General features: G+C 41.8%; 1 protein-coding gene across 1 annotated transcript in view; it reads left to right on the top strand.

Annotated features, from left to right (window-relative positions):
• The window catches only part of necab1 (N-terminal EF-hand calcium binding protein 1), a 204,728-nt gene that overhangs the window by 159,388 nt on the left and 21,628 nt on the right, over window positions 1-23,712 (top strand). The window contains exons 7-9 of the mRNA XM_067975307.1: window positions 877-998; window positions 12,676-12,755; window positions 18,730-18,783. Coding sequence (XP_067831408.1) covers window positions 877-998; window positions 12,676-12,755; window positions 18,730-18,783 — 256 coding nt within the window. The remainder of the gene's footprint in view (window positions 1-876; window positions 999-12,675; window positions 12,756-18,729; window positions 18,784-23,712) is intronic.

Genomic DNA, 23,712 nt, shown 5'->3' with positions numbered 1-23,712 from the left:
GAGGAAAACAGACTAATTACTTGAGGAAAGCTCTTGTTTCCCCTGTTGGGTACAGGTACAGGTTCACTAGGCATTTTGGTTTGCCAGGATGTTACCGGGATCCAGATGGTTCCTTAATTATTCAAATGCTTTTATATTTTTCAGTCAACTTCATAAGAAGTTTGTAGAGGATTTTTCAGAAGACAAACTAGATACAGATAATAACTTTCTGTTGATAAATAATTTATTAGTTTCATGAACTTCATGCCATTACCACACAATGGAGAAAATATGAAACAGAGCTTTCTTCTCAGTGTCACGTGAAGCAGGATATCAAGTGATTCCTGCACATTCTTCAAACAAACTTAGAAACTGTGTCATCTGAAAAGTATAACTCATAAATCATCTAGCTACATAGGAGGTGGATTGTTCATCACAGATCCACACCTCATTGAGCCATTTGAAGAGTCGACAGTCTTCAAACTTAATTTAACATATGGCAAAAATTATAACAAAACAAAAATAAATATGGCATTTAGCACTTATACAAATAAAACTGCATTGAATAATTAATTTATCAGCTTTCATTAAAGTATTTTCCTTCTAGCAATTTATTTCACTGACAAAGAATGACTTATCTGGCATTTAACAGGCTGCTACAAAGTCTGTGCTCCTGCAGCTTTGCAAAAGATTTGTCTCCTATAGAGAGCAGGCCTACAGAAATACAAATCTATCCAAGCTCTCCTGAGTAATTGGCCAACTATATCTGACAGGAACAATGGGAAGCTGGATAGCATCATAGTCCCTGGGGGTACTTCTTACCTTTAACTCCTGTATTTATAAAGGCTAGAGATAAATTCGTCAGGAAGACTAACTGCTTTCTGTTGTTATTTATAGGCAGGGTCCAGTGAAACCAGAGGTACTGTCAATCAATTGGTCAGGGAAACGATCCAATCGGAGGCTTCAGAGAAATAACAGTCTGTCTCCAAACAATACCAATTTCAGCATCTTGAACTCAGGTATTGTATTGCCGGTCTGATGTTCCAGTTTTTTGTTAAGTTAATACTGTGCTCCCAAATGGCTTTATTGGTATTATTAATTTGTGGCCAAATGTTTAAATATGTATTTATAGTAGTAACATAGTACTATACTGATGCCATTATTGGTGTTATAAATGTTTGCCAAGAATATATCCTAATATTTATAGGTTCTGGTATTACAAATTTATTTTATAACTACTTTTGTACAGCATTTGTTAGTGGGAGTTTACCATGTTAAAGGTTGGCACTATCTCGCTTTGTACTAATTACTTCCATATTGATCAGCAAGAATCAAATAATTTTTATTATAAAAACAGAAAATGTTGGAAATACTCAGCAGCTCAGGCAACATCTGTAGAGAGAAAAACAGACTTAACGTTTCAGGTTGATGACCTTTCATCCATTCTGATGAAAGGTCATCGACCTGAAACGTTAACTTTGTTTTTCTCTCTCCACACATGCTGCCTGACCTGTTGCGTATTTCCAGCATTTTCTGTTTTTATTTCAGATTTCCACCATCCGCAGTATTTTGCTCTTTTTAAGTAATTGTTATTGTTAGTCAATGTGTACCAATTAGAAAATGTAATATCCAGATATGAAGATCCTTAGCCCATCCATTACTATAAGAAGAAATGTGAAAAGACAGGCAGATGGTTCTAATTGCTGGAAAGGAGGGGATCCTAAGATATTTAGAACTCCATTCAAATGGACACAAAGGTCTGGATTTTCACTGCCAGCAGGCACCCATGCTGGTGAGTTAATTCCCCACCTGCCCGTGACAGATTGAGACACGGAGGAGCACTCCTGGCCCCAAAAGGAAAGTAAAAAAAAAATTAAAAGCTTGCTTTTTTGGGATTCTTCTGGCTTCGATCCATTTCCTTGCTAGGCTGGCCTGGCGGGAAACTCATTGCCGCTTCCTGCTCTGGCCGCCTAGTAAATTTGCAGTCAGATCCCAATTACATCTTTGGGACCTGACATGTAAAAAAGGACCCCATCGACTTTGGGCAGGTGTCCTTGTTATCTGTTCAGTTGAGCAGGTTAAAATAGTGATTGGTCGGATCCCGACGGGTAAGTATATTGGGCGATTTTACCGGCCCACCCATCTGGTGTTTGCCGGGCAGACAGAATTAATATCGTTCCCACAATTTTTAATAATGTAGATAGATGTAAGTGATCACTAAGTGGATTTGTGTGTATCTTGCTATGAACAAATTTTATTTTTTGTGTTGGTTCATTCACTTCTACCTTGAAATACATTTTTAATTACTTGTTTTATCTGATAGAGTCAAATTCTTAAATTGAATCCTTACCCCTGCTCTGATTGGAAGTCCATTGTTCTCATCAAAGAGCTTGAAAATTAGTTGTTTTGCTGATCTACTTAAATCCAATAACAAGGTTTAACTATATATGTAAATGAAAATCGTATACATTTATAGGCTGCTACAAGTAAATGTCTTTAATTCACGTTTTGTCCAATTTTATTATGTAGGGTTCCTGATAACAAGATTGCTCTTTGGCCTTGCATTTTCCCCTACTGCCATTAGGTTTTGGCATTCAGGTTTACACATCCGTGTTTCAAAATTTTGGTTGCTAGCTTCCAGCACAAAATTGTATCATCGTGATTCCCATACTCTGCTAATAAAATAATATTTGTTGATCAATACTTCCAGATTTACCTTTTCTCTTTTAGTCGTTTTAATCACGATGGTGCCTTGCATTGTGGGCATCAACATTTTACCTTGGTTCCTCAATAAAATTTTTTAAAACTATCATCAAGTGTGCTATTGAGATACAAATTATGTGACAGGAAAAGATTGATCCTCCCCTATCCATGGAAGCATCCTAACACATGACATGACAGGAAGGTAAAACAAAACCAATGCCTAGCACTAGCCTTTAATGAAGGATGAAATTACCATGTAACTAGCTAAAGAGAAAATAGTTAGAAGTAGCAAGCACAGATTTCTAATCAGATGATTATGCTTGACAAACCTCATAGAATTCTTTGAGGGAGGCAACAAATATGCTAGATGGGGGAAATGCAGTAATGTAATGTACATGGACTTTAGGAAAGCCTTCGACAAGGTACCATGTGGGAGATTATTAGAGAAGATTAAGGGGTATGGAATTAGTGGGAGGATAGCAAACTGGATTAAAATTGGTTAGAAGAGAGAATTCAGAGAGTAGGAATTGAGTGTAGTTTTTCAGAATGGTTGGAAGTGGTCAGTGGTCTCCCATAGGGTTCAGTTCTCTGGCCACTATTGTTCACTATGTACATCAATGATTTAGATATAGGTCTAGAGGGAATGGTGTCAAAATTTGCAGATGATACCAAAATAGGAGGTATAGTTAATTTGTTAGAAGACCAAAGGAAGCTACAAAGTGGTATTGATAAGATGGGGGAATGGGCTAAAATGTGGCAGATGGGAATCAATTATTAGTGTGAGGACAGAAATTTTGGTTAAAAAAATAAGAGCAGTATATATACTCAGAATAGAAATAGGCTCGTTGCTGTGGAAGAGCAGACATATTTGGGGGTACAGGTTCACAGGGTATTAAAGGCAGCACCTCAAGCTGATAAGGCTAATGGAATTTTAGGTTTTATCAAAAGTCAAGAGACAACGATGAGTCTATATAAAACCCGAATAGCAACTCAGTTAGATATGCAGAACTGGGATCCACGCTATAGGAAGGATATTGAGGCTTTGGAGAGGGTTCTATGCAGATTCACTGGGTGCCACCTGATATGAGGAAATACAGATTCAGAGGAAGACTTGAAAGATTGAATCTTTTTTCATTAGAACAATGCAGATTACAGGAAATATGATAGAAATGTTTAAAATTCTGAAAGGATAGGATAGGGTAGATAGAAGCAGAGTGTTTCCAGTGTTTTTGAGGGGTCAAAAACGAGGGGCATAGATAAAAGATGAAATGTAAGAGATTTAGGACAGAGGGTAGGAGAGACTTCATTACACAGAGAGTTTAAGGATGTGGAATTCACTTCTAGTGTTAGTGGTTAAGGCAGAAACTATGTCAACATTCAAGATTAAATTGGATAGGTGGATGAAGGAAAAAGGGCTGAAGTGATATGTGATCAGAATTATTTGCTTGCATGGAGGGTAAACTCCGACACAGGCTGATTGGGCCAAATGGTTTGCTTCTGTTTTGTAACTTCCAAGCACGTACCTCAATTTTCTATGCGGTTTAATTAGAGATTATTATGTGATGTAAATCAAGTGAACGTTAACTTGCCTTCCAGATTTTGGAATTAACTTACAGTAATTGTGACAAATCATGTTGAAAAAAAGCTAGTTTATTTCAGCGATGCCAGCTAAGCATTTTTTTGAAGTTACTGAGACAACACAAAATACTGAAGCACTTATAAGGACACAATGCATAACATGATAATGGATTACCCTTTACACTGCCTCTGAAAGCTATAATTAACAATCAATTAAAATCTTAAACCCCTTTTGTTGTGTGAACCTGTTCATCACATCATCTAATGTGAATTATAATGGGAATAGATTGTACCTTGTACAATGAAAGGAGCTCTTTAATGTGACAGATCATCTCAAGAGAATTGTGGGAATTTACATGCCATAGCAACATCACATTACTGGAATGTGTTGAACACTAATGTGCCTCTGTGGGTGATGAACATTGCAACTACAAAGATATAGAAGAAAAATTGTTTAATACGATGAAATTGCCTCTATTCCTACAGTACAGCTGATATTACCTGTATGATTTTTTTTTACAAAGCAATGAGGAAATATATGATTTTATCACTCCTGTGTTATCTAGTCAGATAGCTAGCTGAGAAAAATCATATCACCCTTTAAATCAACAGCTATCCTGTACGCATGAAATGTTTAGGAGCATACTTTTCATAGAAGTGGACATTAGATTTGGGAGGGGAAGAACCAGGAAATGTTCTATTTAATTGGGTGTATAAATACTGATGCAAGGAAGAGGACGTGAAAAGGTAAGTGTTCAGGTAAGTCTTAGATTGTATGGATAGAGGGGGGGGCATGGGGGGAATGGGTGGTCATGCGGGCACCTGGGGGCATGGGGGTCATGAAGTCATCGGAGGTCAGTCATGGAGGGGCGGGTCAGTCATCAGGGGGGGGATCGGGGGTCATGGTGGGGGCGATTTTGTGTCTGTCACTGGAGGGTCAGTCACCGGGGGAGTCCGAAATGGGGGCCATCGTGGGGATCCGCAATCTTTGGGGGAGGTCCGCAATCGTTGGGGAGGGTCCGTGATCATTGTGAGGGGGGGGGTCGTGATCATTGGTGAGGGAGGTCACTGCAGGTAGGCTTGTTAGGCCTGGGGAAAGCACTCCTGTTCCTCTGGGCCCACAAGCTGTGCCAGAAAGGCACCTATCTGCAGTTTCGGGCCTTCTTGCCTCCTCTCACGCGGCGTGAAGGAGAAGACCCGGGAATACCGGCCCCCAGGGGTTGAAATTGCAAAACCTTTCAAAATGGAGGCCCACAGCCTCTTTGAAAGGTTTTAGTGACCAACCCGCCTCCTGAGAGCGGGTGGGTCGCCCGCCCTCGTCCTGCCCTGGTGAAAACCGGAAATAAGTGGGTTGGGGGCTGGTCTGAAATTGTTGCAATTTTCATTGCCCTCCTCGCCCCCAACCCACCCATTTTTCCCTGTTAAAATCCTGCCCATTGAGATAGTTTCATGGAACCTTCACATTTCTGCCCATAGCTTCTAGAAATAACACGATAATCCTAGCCTACTGATATCTATTGTTATTTTCCTTGACATTTTGCTCACAAGAGGCAAATATAACCTAATAGTTTGTTCAATTTAATCGCCTATATTCATTAAATTGCATGTCAGTGAGAATTACAATGAACTACAAAGTTAAACATGTTTCAAGCTAAATACATTTAGAACTACGCCTGAAAAAATATGGTAAACTGAATGAACAAATAAAAGCCTTTATCCTCTGATTGAATTTTTTGAAGAAGTAATTAAAGTAATAGACACGGGAATGTCTATGGATGTAGTTTATATGGACTTCCAGAAGCATTTGATAAGTTCGATAAGGTTCCACATAAGAGACTGTTAGCTAAAATTAAAGCTCATGGAATTGAAGGCAAATTATTGACCTGGTTAAGAGATTGGTTAGTCGGTAGAAAACAGAGAGTAGGGATAATGGGTATGAACTCGAATTGGAAGGAAGTGACTAGTGGTGTCTCACAAGGATCTGTGCTGGGGCCTCAACTATTCATTATATTTATTAATGGCTTAGATAACACAATAGAGAGCCATATATTCAAGTTTTCCGATGACACAAAGATTGGTGGCATAGTAAGTAGTGTAGATGGGAGCATAAAATTACAAAGAGACATTGATAAAATGAGTGGGCAAATCTGTGGCAGATGGATTTCAAAGCAGGTAAGTGTGAGCTCATCCATTTTGGACCAAAAAAAGATAGATCCGAGTATTTTTTAAATGGTGAAAAGCTAAGAAACAGTGGGGGTCCAAAGAGATTTAGGGGTCCATGTACATAGATCACTAAAATGGAGTAGTCAGGTACAAAAAATAACCAAAAAGGCTAATGGATTGTTAGCCTTTTTAACTAGAAGGCTAGAATATAAAGGGGAGGAAGTTTTGCTACAGCTGTACAAAGCCCTGGTTAGACCACATCTGGAGTATTGAGTACAGTTCTAGGTACCACACTTTAGATAGGATATATTGGTCTTGGAAGGAGTGCAGCGCAGATTCACCAAAAAGTTACCAGATCTCCAAGGGTTAGATTATGAGGAGAGATTATATAAACTAGGCTTGTATTCCCTGGAATTTAAAAGGTTAAGGGATGATTTGATTGAGCTTTTTAGGATTTTGAAAGGAATTAATAGGGTAGAAACTTTTTTCCCGCTGGTTGGGGAGTCTAGGAAAAGAGGACATAATCTTAAAATGAGAGCCAGGCAGTTCAGGAGAGAAGTTAGGAAATACTTCTTCACACAAAGGGTGGTAGAAGTGTGGAACTCTTTCCCACAAAAGCAGTAGATGCTAGTTCAATTAGTAATTTTAAATCTGAGATCGACAGATTTTTGCTAGCCAAGGGTATTAAGGGATATGGAGCCAAGGCGGGTGAATGGAGTTAGGATACATATCTGCCGAGGCAGAACAGGTTCAAAGGGCTGAAAGGCCTATGCCTGCTCCTATGTGTGAAGTCATTAACAATGGTTTTAGGAGAGAACTTTAAGACACAGCTGTATGTCTTTATACACATGCAATAAACAAAGAGATCACATACAACGTATCAGATCCTGAGACATCAATTCTACATTTTCAAACATACTAGCCTTTCCCAAACATGACACTCACACACAGCCTCAGGCTATGTAATATCAATGTTGATAGCTGGGAAAATCTTGCAGCTGATCCCTCAAGCTAGCAAGCAGCAAAGCACAGCAACATCAGCTGATACGATGTTGTGGCGATAACGGAGACCTGGCTCAAAAAAGGGCAGGATTGGGTACTAAATATTCCTGACTAGAAGGTGTTCAGGAAAGATAGGGAAGGAAAGAAAGGAGGGGGGAGGTGACAGTATTGATTAAGGAGAATATTGCAGTACTGGAGAGAAAAGATGTCCTGGAGGGGTCAAGGACAGAATCTATTTGGTTAGTTAAGAAATAAAAGAGGTGCCATTACATTACTGGGTGCATTCTATAGGCCACCAACTAGTGGGAAGGATAGAGAGGAGCAAATTTGCAGGGAAATTACAGAGAGGTGCAAAAACCATTGAGTAGTGATAATGGGGGACTTCAACTATCCTAATATAGACTGGTAATAATATAAGGGGTACAGAAGGGGAGGAATTTTTGAAATGTGTTCAGGATAACTTTCTTAACCATTATACGTTTCCGGCCCAATGAGGAAGGAGGCATTACTGGACTTGGTTCTAGGGAATGAGGCGGGCCAAGTGGAGCAAGTGTCAGTGGGGGAGCATTTAGGGAGCAGTGATCATAGTATCATAAGGTTTAGAATAGCTATGGAAAAGGACGGACCACTCTAAAGTAAAAATACTCAATTGGAGGAGGGCCAATTTCAATGGGATGAGAACTGATCTGGCCTGGGTAAATTGGAATCAAAGATTGGCAGGTAAAACTGTAATTGAACAGTGGGAGGCCTTTATGGAGGAAATGGTTCGAGTACAGTCTAAGCACATTCCCACGAGGCAGAAAGGTAGGATAACTAAAGCCAGAGCTCCCTGGATGACAAAAGAGATAGTGAATAAGATTAAATGGAAAAAAGGGCGGTACAACAGATGTCAGGTTGATAACACAAGTGAGATCCAGGCAGAATATAGAAAGTTCAGAGGGGAAGTGAAAAAGGAAATAAGAGGGGCAAAGAGAGAGTATGAAAATAGACTGGCGGCCAACATAAAAGGGAATCCAAAAGTCTTCTACAGGCATGTAAACAGTAAACGGGTAGTAAGAGGGGTGGGGCCGATTAGGGACCATAAAGGAGATCTACTCATGGAGGCAGGGGGGATGGCCAAGGTACTAAATGAGTACTTTGCATCTGCCTTTACCAAGGAAGAAGATGTTGCCAGAGTCTCAGTAAAGGAAGATATAGTTGAGATACTGGATGAGCTAAAAATTAATAAAGAGGAGGTACTTGAAAGGCTAGCTGTACTTAAAGTGGATAAATCACCCGGTCCAGATGGGATGCATCCTAGGTTGCTGAGGGAAGTAAGGATGGAAATTGTGGAGGTACTGGCCAAAATCTTCCAAACATCCGTAGATATGGGGGTGGTGCCAGAGGACTGGAGAATTGCAAATGTTACACCCTTGTTCAAAAAAGGGTGTAAGGATAAACCCAGCAATTATAGGCCAGTCAGTTTAACCCCAGTGGTGAGGAAACTTTTAGAAACGATAATCCGGGACAGAATTAACAGTCACTTGGATGAGGGTGGATTGATTAGGGAAAGCCAGCATGGATTTGTTAAAGGCAAATCGTGTTTAGCTAACCTGATATAGTGATGGAGTTTTTTGATGAGGTAACAGAGAGGGTAGATGAGGGCAATGCAGTTGATGTGGTGTATATGGACTTTCAAAAGGTATTTGATAAAGTGCCACACTGTAGACTTATCATCAAGATTGAGGCCCATGGAATAAAGGGGGCAGTAGCAACATGGATACAGAATTGGCTAAGGAACAGGAAATGGAGAGTAGTGGTGAACGGTTGTTTTTTGGACTGGAGGGAGGTGTACAGTGATGTTCCCCAGGGGTCAGTGCTGGGACCACTGCTTTTCTTGATATATATTAATGACTTGGACTTGGGTGTACAGGGCACAATTTCAAAATTTGTAGATGACACAAAACTTAGAAGGGTAGTAAACAGTGAGGAGGATAGTGATAGACTTCAAGAGGACATAGGCTAGTGGCATGGGCGGACACGTGGCAGATGAAATTTAACGCAGAAAAATGCAAAGTGATACATTTCGGTAGAAGAACGAGGCGAGGCAATATAAACTAGAGGGCACAACTCTAAAAAAGGTACAGGAACAAAGCAATCTGGGGGTATATGTGCACAAATCGTTGAAGGTGGCAGGGCAGGTTGAGAAAATGGTTAAAAAAGCATACAGGATCCTGGGCTTTATAAATTTATTTGAAATAAAGCTGTTGGACTATAACCTGGTGTTGTAAGACTCCTTACATTTGTCCACCCCAGTCCATCACCGGCATCTCCACATCTTAGAAAGAGTGCAGAAGAGATTTATTGAACTGATTCCAGGGATGAGGGGCTTTAGTCACGTGGATAGACTGGAGAAGCTGGGGTTGTTCTTCTTTGGAACAGAGACGGTTGCGAGGAGATTTGATAGAGATATTCAAAATCATGCAGGGTCTAGACAGAGTAAATAGAGAGAAACTGTTCCCATTGGTGAAAGGGTCAAGGACCAGAGGACATAGATTTAAGGTGATTAGCAAAAGAACCAAAGGTGACATGAGGAAAAACCTTATTACACAGCGAGTGGTTAGGATCTGGAATGCACTGCCTGAGGGGGTGGTGGAAGCAGATTCAATCATGGCCTTCAAAAGTGAACTGGATAAGTACTTGAAAGGAAAAAATTGCAGGGCTACGGGGAATGAGCGGGGGTGTGGGACTAGCTGGATTGCTCTTTTATAGAGCCGGCGCAGAGTCGATGCGCCGAATGGCCTCCTTCTGTGCTATAACCTTTCTATGATTCTATGATTCTAAGCACTAGCACATTGATCTCTTGAAGGAGAAGTGACAACAGCAGAAGCACAAACAGCAGTATCTTGTCCACCCCAGACAACTAGTTTAGCACTGTGAAATTTGTGGGAGACCTTGCCCTTTAGTGTTGGTTTTAATAGACATCAACAAAGTTAGCAAGATTGATTCACTTTTCAGCAAGTGCTGAATATTGAAGTATGAAGGAAACGGAGACAGAAATTCTGAAATCAATCAAGAGGAGATTAAGTACTGTAACAGGAACGATTGGTTACTACGGAAGGATAAGCTAAATGAGTTGAACGGCCTCAATCATCTGTATTCATCTTCATATTTTTTGTAATTACCACTGTTTTGAAACATACACTATAATAAAACACATATACTCTGAGGTAAAGCATAGTGACAACCAAATGTTGCAAGTATTTAATGATTAGAACTGCTTGTGCTCCCAGTCCACCAATGCCTCAAATTTAAAATTCTCATCTTCATGTTCAAATTCCTCTATGGCCTCACCCCTCCCTATCTCTGTAACCTCCTCCAGCCCTACACCCTCCAAGAACTCTGCGTTCCTTAACTCTGGGCTCTTATGCATCGCTCATTCCCTTCGCCCCAATAACGGCCGTGCCTTCAGCTATCTAGGCCTTTAGCTCTGGAATTCCCTCTCCACCTCTCTCTCCAACTTTAAGACCCTCCTTAAAACCTACCTCTTTGACCAAGCTTTTAGTCACATCTCCTTATATCCTTTCCTTTAGCTCAGTGTCAATTTTTGTCTGATTGTGCTCCTGTGAAACGCCTTGGGACTTTTTCCAATGTTAAAGATGCTATATAAATACAAGTTGTTGTTGTTATTTGCGTTAGTGTTGCTCATTACCTGCTTTATTTATGTAAATTCAGCCTTTTGATTTTAAATCAATAACATTACTTGTATTTGTAGGACTTCACTGAGAGGAATATTTCAAGATGCTACAAACAGAACTACTCTTACTAATATAAAAAATTAAATCCATAGCATTTATGTAAATCACAATGCAGGTTTTAGAGCAGTTGTTTTGGGCTGCAATGTATGAATTAATGGTGAGGCATCAGTCCATGCAAATTTGTTCTAAGTGCCATTTTAATTCTTTTATTTGGAACAATTGGCTGGTGTAATTGCTAGCACCTTCCAACTGATGTTAATTGACCAAAAACAGCACTAAAAGGAAAGAGCAATACAAAGTAGAATATACTGCTGGAGAATGGCTAAGAGAATATGGGGCCAATTTTCATCGTCTTCCTCTCAACTGGTGGGAACAGGACAATAGCACAATAAAAACAACGGCGCAGTACGTACTGCCTCATTCCCAGCCACATCCAGGTTACCACCATTTTGGAGCTTCATTAGCCCAAACAAATCAAGGTCCTTTGACACCAATAGGACCCCGATGCAATTTTGAAGTACCAATGGACGCAGCATGCCTAACCAATGGTCCTTAAAGGGACCACCGCAGGATGCTCAAAAATAGGTAAGAAAAAGTTTTAAATGATTTTTGTGCGGTCAGGAGGAGCATTAACGTTCCTCCTAACCCCACAAAAATCCATACACCCGATACACGGCCCTCCCTCACAATCACTTCCCCCTCTCTTTAACCTACCTGGATCGCCTGAGCTCCATGGAGGAGCCGCCTGAGTTCCCGCTGGTCCATTGAGCGTGGTAGATCAAAGTTCAGATCATGGTCATAGACAGAAGTATAGGCGTAAACACAATAAATCAATAATCAATCCCTTTCTGCATACTCGCAATAAATGCTGGCCTCAACAACGACGCCCACATCCCATGAAGGAATAAAAAAAATACTCGGTCATGCTCACAATACACAATGGTGCCACACATTTCTAGACCCATTTTAAGCCAACAAAGCTAAGGTTACATAATAATCTAAGCCAGATGAGTTACAGAGCAAAAAGTAACTGCAGTACAGAGCATGTAGTTAAACCTAGCTTTCCTAGTAGACATTCATCTCCTTTTCCCTTTGTAGTTTGCTTTAGCTGCACCCAGCTGAGTTCTAAGGCCTGTTTTTAGTGCCCCCACCCCCTCCTTCCACTCCCACCCAATTGCTAGTGTGTATTTTCTGGTACTGTAGTGATCTCAATAGGAGTCAAAGATGTTCAACTTTTCTAGCTTCAAAGGTTTATCACATTAGCAGTTTTGCTAACCCACCCCTAGATATGCTATTATAGCCTTTCAGTTGTAATTGCTTACTACCTGCATGAATACCAGTGGAGAAATATTTAGACCTGCTAGTGGCTATTACTATGCAGGTAAATATCTCTCAAGATGTCTGCTAGTAACTGCCAAAAGGAAAATCTGGGCCATTACATTTCTGCCATCAGGTTGTACATATAATTTTAAATTGACGGTAGATTTTTTTTTTCTTATGTTAATTCCCAAAGGTGTCCATGCAGATGAGGACAGCCAATGGATGACCCAGATAAATAGGCTCCAAAAGCTAATTGACCGCCTGGAAAAGAAGGTATTCATTTATTTAGAACGTAGATAGTGCATAAAAAAGTAACTTGACAACAGCAAATATAACATACAATTCATTATCATAGAACCAAAAAATCAATTGTGATCATATATGTCACAACAATTATATTTACCAGTGCTCTTCTGTGAGATGACATACATAACAAGAATTTACCTATCTTTAATAAGTCTTGCATACAGCATGCATTTTTCTGAACGTATAACATTTATGTCCTGTTGAACTTTTCTGTCACGTTTTTCTGTTATGCTTAATATTACTGTTTTTAGACCTATTTCTGCTATTTACTTCTGATTGGCTTATCTTTCCCACCAAATGTATTGATTTATAAATTTGTGCTAACTAATTTTTTTAATTTAATCTAATTTCTTGCAGTTGATTGAGTGATATACAAATTTATTCCATGTCAATCAATTTCTTTCAGCTGATTGTGTGATATGCAAACGTATTCATTAGAATTCATTCATGTATTAATTTGTTGGACAAGCAAAAGGCTAACCAAGTAGACTAATTAAATTTTAAAAATGCAAATCCCTTTGTCTGCCATTTTTAATTGTACCTGAAATTTTCAATGCCAAACTATATAAACACCTGAAAAAAATACATATTTGACAGCAATATGATTAATTTTTACTCATTGAGTTGTCTTTTAATACATTCAAACTTTTTACTTCAATTTTGTGTGAAAAGTCTGACCTTCAACTGGATATTTTATTCCTAGAACAGTTAAAGGGAGTTTCTAACCCCATCAGTGCACTTTGCAAATTTCCTTTCAGTGATTTAAATTTAGCTGGAAGATGAATTTGAATTCTCGGGTTCCTCCTGGAATGGGGTGCCTTTTCCTGGCTGGCAATGAGCTTCTTGAGTGTTGTAGCTGCACCTATCCACGTAAATAGAGAGTATTCCTGCATACTCCTGACTTGTGCCTTGTGGGTGATGGAGAGGCTTTGGAGAGTCAAGAGGTGAGGCACTCGCCACAGAATATTCAGCCTCTGACCTACTCTAGTAACCACGGCATTTAAGTGGTTGGTCCAGTGAGTTTCTGGTCATTGGTGACCCTCAGGATGTTCATGATGAGAGACTAAGCAATGATAATGCAATTGAATATGCAGGGAGGTGGTGAGGCTCTCAATAGATGGAGATGGTCATTGCTTGGCACTTCTTTGCCGTGAATATTACTTGCCAGTTATCAGCGTGGGTGTTATCCAGGTCTTGATGCATGTAGGCAAGTACTGCTTCATTATCTGAGGAATTGCTAATGGAGCTGAACACTGCAGTCATTAGCAAATAGCCCCACTTTTAACGTTATGATGGAGGGAAGGTCATTGATGAAGCAGCTGAAGACAGTTGGGCCCAAGACACTGTCCTAAGGACCTCCTGCAGCAATGTCCTGGGGCTGAGATGATTGGTCTCCAACAACTACAAGAATCATTTTTGTGCCAGGTATGACTCCGGCCAGTGGAGAATATTCCCCCAATCCCTTGACTTCAGTTTTACTAAGGTTCTTTTGTGCCACACTCGGTCATATACTGCTTTGATGTCAAGGATAGTCACTCTTACCTCATCTCTGGAATTCAACTATTGTGTCCAAGCTTGGACTAAAGCTATAATGAGGTATGGAGCCAAGTGGTCCTGGCTGAACCCAGACTGAGAATCGGTGAGCAGGTTATTAGTAAGTGCCGCTTGATAGCATTGTTGACAATTCCTTCCATCACTTTGCTGATAATCAGTAGGCTGATAAGGCAGTGATTGGCCGGATTCAATTTGTCCTGCTTTTTGTGGACAGGGCATACCTGGGCAATTTTCCACTTTATCGGATAGATTGTTTTGACTTTACTGAAACAGCTTAGCTGGGGGCGCGGCTAGTGCTGGAGCAGAGGTCTGCAGCATTACAGCAGGGATGATGTCAGGGCCCGTAGCTTTTGCTGTGCCCAGTAACATTACTCAGCATATTATTAGGTTGGATTTTCCTCTTTACACCAAGCGATTTGTGGTGGGCAGGAACGAAAATGGGGCAGGTACCCTTTGGGATGGGCATATTTACATGAGGTTGTAATGACATGGTGATATTATATGTTCTATTTTGCATCATTAAGACCTTATTTACACTGGATATTAATCACGCTAGTGCTAAGTGAAAGGCAGAAGTGGATTTAAATGGCCCAAGCTGGTTTCATAAAAATGCCTTTAAAAGTTTGTTTCTCAGTCATTTTTTATAATTTTCTTTTTGTTTTTTTTGCCACTGACACTTGTTTGGCCATCTAACTCTGTGTATTTTGCTGTGCAGCTCCCATTTTATGTATCCTCCAAATTCAACAGAGCCCATATTGGGTTTCCCTGAATCTTGTTTTTAGAGGAAGAAGTAGAGGAACAAAATAAAGGAGGCCAGGTTGGTTAAGCACCGCAGGAAGCATTTGGCACCCATCCGACTGTACCCTGCTCCAGAATACATAGATCAAGATCCTCCTATGTCCAGTTGACCAAGAAGGGGAGTTTGTGAAGGCAACAGATTACAAAGAAAGCCATCAATGAGGTATGCCATATGTTGCAACTGACCTTCAGCCCACCTCCAGCATTGGCACTGCATTGCCAGTGGCTGTGAAGGTCACAACCACCCTGAACTTTTATACCATAGGAACATTCCAGGCTGCTGCTGCCCTGAACAGTAACATTAGCCAATCAACTACGCTCAAATGTTTAACGCAAATGACAGATGCGTTGTTTGCTACAGCAAGGCAGTTCATTCAGTTCCTTATGAACAACTAGCAGAAGAGTGACATGGCACTGCAATTTTACAGAGTGGCAGGATTCCACAAGATCCAAGGTATTATTCTATAGGTTGCACCCAAATGGCCATCATGCCCCCTTGATCAATTCCATCAACAGAAAATTATTCTGCTCCATCAATACACAGCTTGTTTGTGACTGGCAGCATGAAAGCATATTTAAAGACATTTTGGCTTTAGCCTTCCTAACATTGAGGGTAAAATGACTTCTGCCAGCTCATATGATCCCATCATCAGCTGACTGAATTTAATATGAAGCCTTGTTTAATATGCAGGGTGGGCTTCAGTGAAAATACTAGGGGCGCTAAATTGGGCTGCGTAGCGCCCGTTGTTTCAGCACTACACGGCCTCTCCAACATTGGAGATGGCGTCTTGGCTGCGCACGCCCATTTCCATCATGACATTGTATAGGAGTTAGCACATGCACAAATACCGAACGCCGGAAGCATGTAAAGTAAGGAGAAAATGGATACAATCAGTGTGCAACGCTGATTTAAAGTGATAGACACCATTTTGGGACTTAACGCTCAACTCAACGCACAGTCTTAACCCCAATCATCTGAACGTGTCTTGGAGTGCCTGGAGGACCCCCACCAGCGTTATTTAAAGATACCATGCAGAATTTACAGGTTAGTGGCGGGATTATTGCTTCTGGCTGCCAAGACATTTGTAACTGTTTTTGGAGGTCTCCTATACTTGGATACTAGGGCTAGGGGACATAGCCTAACATTCAGAGCCAGGACGTGCGGGAGTGAAGTTAGGAAATGCTTCTATATGCAAAGGGTGAGAGAAGTTTGGAACGCTCTTCTGCAAATAGCAGTTGATGCTAGCTCAGTTGTGAATTCTAAATCTGAAATTGATAGATTTCTGATATCTAAGAGTATTAAGGGATATGGGGCTAAGGGGGGTATATGGAGTTAGGTCACAGGTCCAGCATGATCTCATTGAATGGTGAAACAGGCTTGAGGGGCCAAATGCCACTGCCACTTGTTGCCTCCTGATATGTGCCACCTTCTCCTGCAAAAAAGTGGGACGTGTGTCTGGGTGATGTGCCTGTCATGGTGGGCGGCTTGCAACAGTGGTAATGTGTAAGGGTGAGAGGAAGCATCTGATTAGAAGAATTGAGTACTGATGGAAAGAGTTAGTTGGTATGTGGGTGAAGGGGGATGTAGTGCGTGGAGCAGTGGATGCGGCTAGTGGTGTAGTTGGTAGGAGATGCCACTTGACAGTTGACCTCACTCACCTTGACCACTCATGTCAAAGCATTGAACTTCTGGCTGCACTGCATCCATGTTCATGATACTGTGCACCTGGCGTCCCCCGCTGCCTCCCAATGCCTTTTGGGTGTACGTCTGGAGGGCCTCTTGACCCCTCCCCCCCCCTGCCACTACAGATATAGGATGCCCCTCCTTCTGTCCACCTCTTGCACCAAGGCCTCTAGTGCATCAGCAGAGAACCTTGGTGTACAAACTCAGATCGGCAGATTGGTGAGGCCTGGCATGCAGATTGGAGGATGTAGGATTTAGTAGCACGCAACCTTTATTCAATGTTTTAACATAACTCATCAGTTTGTAAACATAGGGACGGGACCTGCATCTGTGTTTTGCATGTGTAATGTCTGATCTCCGTGCAGACAGCAGACTGTTATTTTCAGCAAATAACAGGTATCAGCTACCTTTAAGAGATCTTTTAGAGAAAGCCTGCCTTTAAGAGATTGGGGCTCCCCTGCTGGTGGAAAGTGCGAATTACATTGAATCCTTGTGTCAATGCTGATTCGGAACGCTGCATGACGGTAAGTCCTCAGGCCTCACGAAGGCCTCGTCCTGCCTGCACAGGGGCCATTGGGCACAGGGTAATAGTGGATCGCACTACCTGTGCCCAATAATAGGCCCTGTCCAATTTTTTTTTTTCCCCTCGGTCTCTGCTGCTGAGAGAAGTCTGGGCATGTTGCAGTTAAAATACTGTTGCAGCTGAAATGGTTGGACACACAGCAGGTGACTCAGAAGGGGAAGAGAGAGCAAGAGATTTGGAACTGCACTTGAACATTGAAAAGCGTCAGTCGGGTCTGTCATAAGGGCAAGGAGAAATAGGGCTGTTGGTACCCAATGGGTTATACGGCAGAAAAAGAATGTACATGCAGTCTGGAGCGAGGTGGCACTGGGATTCAGTGCCCATTATACAACCCCATGAACAGCTATTCTGTGCCAGGAACATTTTAATAACCTCACCAGCCTGGCTAAGATAAGTGAAGGTACAAGGGTCCGTGCAGATGCTGAGATACTGCTGGAAGAATGACTCGCCTTCACACTATCCAAGACCACATAATGTAAAGGAAGTAAATGAATGCAACCCTGCCATGGGTGAAGGACTGGTTAGCCCCTAGGCCACTCAATAAGTATGAGAATGTAACTCTGCAACTCCTACGTAGACACACTGAGGAGGCTATGGGAGATGGAGAAGTTGGAGGAGAGATGTCAGGTTCAGGTTGGTAATGGGATGGAGTGTTATAGAACTGTGAGTTTTTGCTGTCTGAAGACATTCTTATGACTTGAAAGGTTTCCTGCTATTGCTCAGTCACAGCTTCTAATTCACAAGTCAGAGAGCACCTTTCTAAAATTAATGTCTTTCATGTCCCTCATAGCTGCTGAACAATTACAGAAAGAAGCACCTGACAGGCAGCCTGTCATTTCCAGAGGAACTCTTCCACTACCTAATTCAGCCACTCCATCATGGCATCTTACTTGTTCAAGCACCAGCCCAGATACACCTACTTGGGCCGAGGGCATTACTAAGACAGAGGAGATGTCACTAGGTGACTCACAGAGCACCAGTCAGTAGGAGGAGCTTAGAGACAATAATGAGGAAACAACTATCTCTCCCCGGATGGGACATAAATTATCACCCTCGGCCATGGAGCTCAAGTACCAAGATCTCAGGCGCCCATACTTTAAAAGATCTATGCCCTGTCAGCAGGGAGCTGTGCTCACGGGGAGTGCATTGCAGGAAATTGTGCAGCCTATGATTTTCGGTTCATTCATTTTAATGGTCAGCAAATTGCAGATTGTGTGCCCACAATGTGTTCCCTGCAAGGGCAGTAGAGCAGAATTAGATTTTGTATTCAGCCATATCTTCTTACCAGTCCATTTGTTTGTATTGTTATATTTGTTTTGCAGGACTTGAAGCTTGAACCACTGGAAGAGGAAGTATTAGAAGGAAATACCAAATCTGTGAGTCAGCCTTAAATTACTTAAAAATCATTTCAGTCACTAAGAGCATGAAAATTATACTGTGACCATGTTTGGCAATGAGAGGTGTAGCCCACCTCAAAAATCTTTTTGTCATACTAGGATTTTCACATCAAATTTCCCCAGCATCAATTTGGAGCATGACAGTAGGGAGGCTCTATTACCTAACTAGGTAGTTTGATGCTGGAGTTGGTTCAAGCCCTCTCTAGTAAAATAGCTGGAGCCAGCTCAACAAATCAAACCATGTAACGATACACACACACACTGAAATCAGCCTATCTAATTGTGGGCATGAGACCTGAGCCAACCCGAACTAAATTAATTGGGGCAGAAATTCCTTTGCGTTTCGCTAAGATTTTGAGCAAGAAATCAGCATTCCACATCAATTTCGTGGTGTGACATCCCGCGCCGGAAGTGCCCACAAAACGTGGTCGCAGCCATATTGGTCAAGATGCACATTAAGTGTCCCTGGCAGCTGCCTGAAATGAACGCTGACCTCGTTATAGTATGTAAATAGGGGCTTGTATTAGGACCCCTTTGGGGAAATGGTACCTGGAGCGTTTGATTTGCTCATTGTTGTGCTCGCCCAGGAAACCTTGGGATGATCATTCAGGAAGCGGGCTGAAGCAGCGATATTTAAAGGGATCCCCACTTCCATTCAGATAAGTCTCTGGATAGTCATTTTGCTGCTGGGGTTTTTGGAGCTACTTTTTGGCTCTTTTGGCTGAATTTTGGCAATTTTTGATACAACTGAGCTGTTGGAGAGCTGACTTTTGGCTGTAGCTGCACTGTTTGACTTTGGCTGCAGGAGTACTGGAAAAGATGGGAATGTTGCTGGGATTACCATTGACCCTGCCACAGCAGTGGCAACAGCAGCAGAAGCAAGAACAGCAACAGCAGCAGAATCAAGATCAGCAGAACAGACCTCTGGAGGCTCAAAGAAGATGGCAAAGGAGGCAAATGTCAAGCATGCGAGTCTTCCAGAACAGGATTTCTTATCTCAACATGACAGAGGAACAGTGTATCAGGAGGCTGCGCTTTAGCAGGCAGGCAGTCACTGACCTATGTCACCTGTTGCAGTAGGAATTGGAGCCAAAATCTAGGATACACAACACTGCCTGTGGCTGTGAAGGTTACAGTGATCCTCAACTTTTATGCCACAGGCTCGTTCCAGGCTGCAACAAGTGTCATCAGCAACATCAGTCGGTTTGCTGTCCACTCGGCCACTAAGCAGGTGACAGATGCTCTCTTTGCAAAGAGACAGCAATACATCACCTTCCAATGCAGTCTGATGATCAGGAGGAGCTCTCGGATTTGCCCGGATCGCTGGATTGCCCCAGGTACAAGGTGTAATTGACTGCATACACGTTGCTCTACGTTCATCCCTTCAAGAACCAACCATGTTTAATAACAGGAAAGGATTCCACTTCCTGAATGTTCAGCTGGTCTGTGACTAATGCAGATGTGTCCAGTTTCCTGGCAGAAGTCATAATACCTTCATACTGTGCCAATCCTCAATTCCCCCCTGTCTTCGACCCAGACCAACGGGAGTCAGGTTAGCTCCTTGGAGACAGGGATGTATCCTCTCTACATCTGGCTCATGACTCATGTCAAGAACCCAGGCACAATCGCTGAGCGCCGATACAATGAGAGCTACACTCAAACCAGAGCGTTCATTAAGCAAACCGTAGGCATCCAAAAACAAAGATTCTGGTACCTGGACCGATCCGGTGGAGTCCTGCAGTACAGACCGTAGCAAGTCGCCAGATATGTAGTCGTTTCTGCATGCTACATGACTATGCCATTCAGAGAGGCCAAGCCATGCAGCTGCTACAGGAGAAAGAAGTGCAGGAGCAAGATGGAGAAGGGGACGAGGAAGAAGAGGATGATGAGGGAAACCAAAGTCGAGCAGTGCTGTCGGTTGCCAGAGCTGTAAGGCAACAAATTATTGAGGAGAAATTCTCTGACACAAACCCTCCCCCCAGCACACTAACAGTCCCACCATTTGACCCATTACAGTCGTGCCAATATTTCCAAGATCATCGTCATCTGCTGCATGCTATACAATTTTGCAGTATAAGAGGCCTAACTATGGAGGAGGAGAGCACATTGCAACCAAGGCCAGTGCAGCAAACAGACAATGACCATGAGATGTGCTGCAGAAACACTTGTGCACTCAGGATGACTATTGCACCATGAGCTCATACAGGCCTCATTCAGTTAAGTGCCTAGGCTGGCAATTTTTTCTTTCTTTCTTTAACTCACCCTCCTGTTTATACATTATTCAATAGCCCAAAATACCATCACCAGCATTCTACTTTCTACTAAGTGTCTGTCACGTTAGTTTTTTTTGCTCCTTTGCTTCCCCTTAATAAAAGTGTCTTGTGTGTGCTTTTTTAATGTTAATCCATGATTTTTTTCTAAGTGACTAACCAGTGGAAGCATTAAGTGTGATAAATGGCTATTGGGTCTCAGTGGGAGCAGCTTGGGATCGAGGTGGCTGTGTACCTCCATGTGCTGGCTCCTGAGTTGTTCTGCCACAACTGCTGATGCAGTAGCTGCCTGGTCCTGCTAGCTTTCTGACACATCTATTGTCACTTGCACATGGAGATTGGATAGGCTGAATGTGCGTGCCCATTCCAGCTATTGCCCTGCTATTAGGCAATATCTGGGCATGTCTAATGATCTGTGTGGGAACAGACTTTTGAGCATCAATGAGTTAATGAAGCCTTACATCAAGGTTCTACATTCCAATTGCCCCAGCGTGCCGGATACTGTTGTATATAGGAGCCCAAGAGTTCTATAATAGCAGTCTGAGCATTCACAAGATATGCTCTGACTGAGCTTAGGATCTTTTCCACTGGAGGCTCTGCTGCAGATGTCCTTGGAGTTGGCAAAGCTACATGGTAGACTGCAGTACAGAGAAGCCTTATTTCATAACTGTACAGATGCAGCCAGTGGACTCCTCCACATTTCTAGTCAGACCTTGCAAGATATGTTGGATAGATTCACATGACACCAGTAGACAATTGTGGTCAGACAACAATGTTATTGATAAGCAAATCTATAATTCTAAATTCCTAAACTTTGCAGCTGAGGATGGCTTCCAGCAAGCAGATACCCACTATTCCACAGCACTTGCACCTCCTCACACATATTATGACTCATTTGGTGCTGTGTCTTCAAGATTACTGCCTAATTCCTTTGGAGTGGATGTGGCTGTTGCTTGAGACAGGTAGTTACATCAAGTTACATCGAAACTACAGCACAGAAACAGGCCATTCAGCCCAACTGGTCTATGCCGGCATTTATGCTCCATACGAGCCTCCTCCCTCTCTACTTCATCTAATCCTATCAGGATACCCTTCTATTCCTTTCTCCGTCATGTGCTTATCTAGCTTCCCCTTAAATGTATCTATGCTATTTGCCTCAACTACTCCTTGTGGTAGCGTGTTCCACATTCTTACCACGTTTTGGGTAAAAAAGTTTCTCCTGAATTCCCTATTGGATTTATTAGCGACTATTTTATATTTATAGTTTTGGAGTCCCCCAAAGTGGAAACATTTTCTCTACATCTATCAAACCCTATCGTTACCTTAAAGACCTCTATCAGGTCACCCCTCAGACTTCTGTTTTCTAAAGAGTCCCTGCCTGTTCAGCCTTTTCTGATAAGGATATCCTCTCAGTTCTGGCATCATCCTTGTGAATCTTCTTTGCACCCTCTCCAATGCCTCTATATCCTTTCTATAATATGGAGACCAGAACTGTGCACAATACTCTAAGTGTGGGCTCACCAAAGTTCTACACAAGTTTAACATAATTTCTTTGTTTTTCAATTCTATCCCTCTAGAAATGAATCCTAGTGCTTGATTTGCCTTTTTTATGGCCTTATTAACCTGCGTTGCTACTTTTAGTGATTTGTGTATCTGTACCCCAGATCCCTTTGCTCCTCTATCCCGTTTAGACTCTTATTATCCCAGCAGTATGTGGCCTCCTTATTCGTCCTACCAAAATGCACCACCTCACACTTATCTATATTGAAATACATTTGCCAATTACGCACACATTCTGCAAGTTTATTAATGCCCTTTTGCATTTTGATGCATTCTTTCTTTGTATTAACTATACCCCCCAATTTGGTGTCATCCGTAAATTTTGAAATTGTACTTCCGACTTCCAAATCCAAATCGTTAAATTGTGACCAACAGTGGTCCCAGCACTGATCCCTGTGGAACATCACTTCCCACCTTTTGCCAGTCTGAGTAGCTACCCTTAACCACTACTCTGTTTTGTAGCCAGCTTGTTATCTATTCTGCTACCTATCTCCTGACTCCACATGCTCTGACCTTAGCTTTGAGTCTACAATGCGGTACCTTTTTGAAGGCCTTTTTGAAAATCCAAATACATTACATCTACTACATTACCCCTGTCTACACTTTCTGTAACTTCTTCAAAGAATCACCGTTCTGAATATTATCCACAATAGTGTGAGGGAGATAGGTTGATGTAACCCCACTATTCAAGAAAGGAGGGAGAGAGAAAACAGGGAACTATAGGCCAGTTAGCCTAACATCAGTAGTGGGGAAAATGCTAGAATCTATTATTAAGGACGTAGTAAAAGGGCACTTAGAAAATCATAATATGATTAGACAGAGTCAACACAGTTTTATGAAAGGGAAATCGTGTTTGACAAATCTATTAGAGTTTTTTGAGAGTGTAACTAGCAGGATTGATAAGGGGGAACCAGTGGATGTAGTATATTTGGATTTTCAAAAGGCATTTGATAAGGTGTCACATAAGAGGTTGTTACACAAGAGTAGGGTTCATGGGATTGGGGGTAATATATTAGCATGGATTGAGGATTGGTTAACGGACAGAAAACAGAGAGTAGAAATAAATGGGTCATTTTCG

This window comes from Heptranchias perlo, chromosome 3, assembly GCF_035084215.1.
Source record: "Heptranchias perlo isolate sHepPer1 chromosome 3, sHepPer1.hap1, whole genome shotgun sequence".
Classification (NCBI taxonomy): domain Eukaryota; kingdom Metazoa; phylum Chordata; class Chondrichthyes; order Hexanchiformes; family Hexanchidae; genus Heptranchias; species Heptranchias perlo.
The sequence above is the reverse complement of the archived record's forward strand: the minus strand, read 5'-3'. Positions and strand labels throughout refer to the sequence as shown.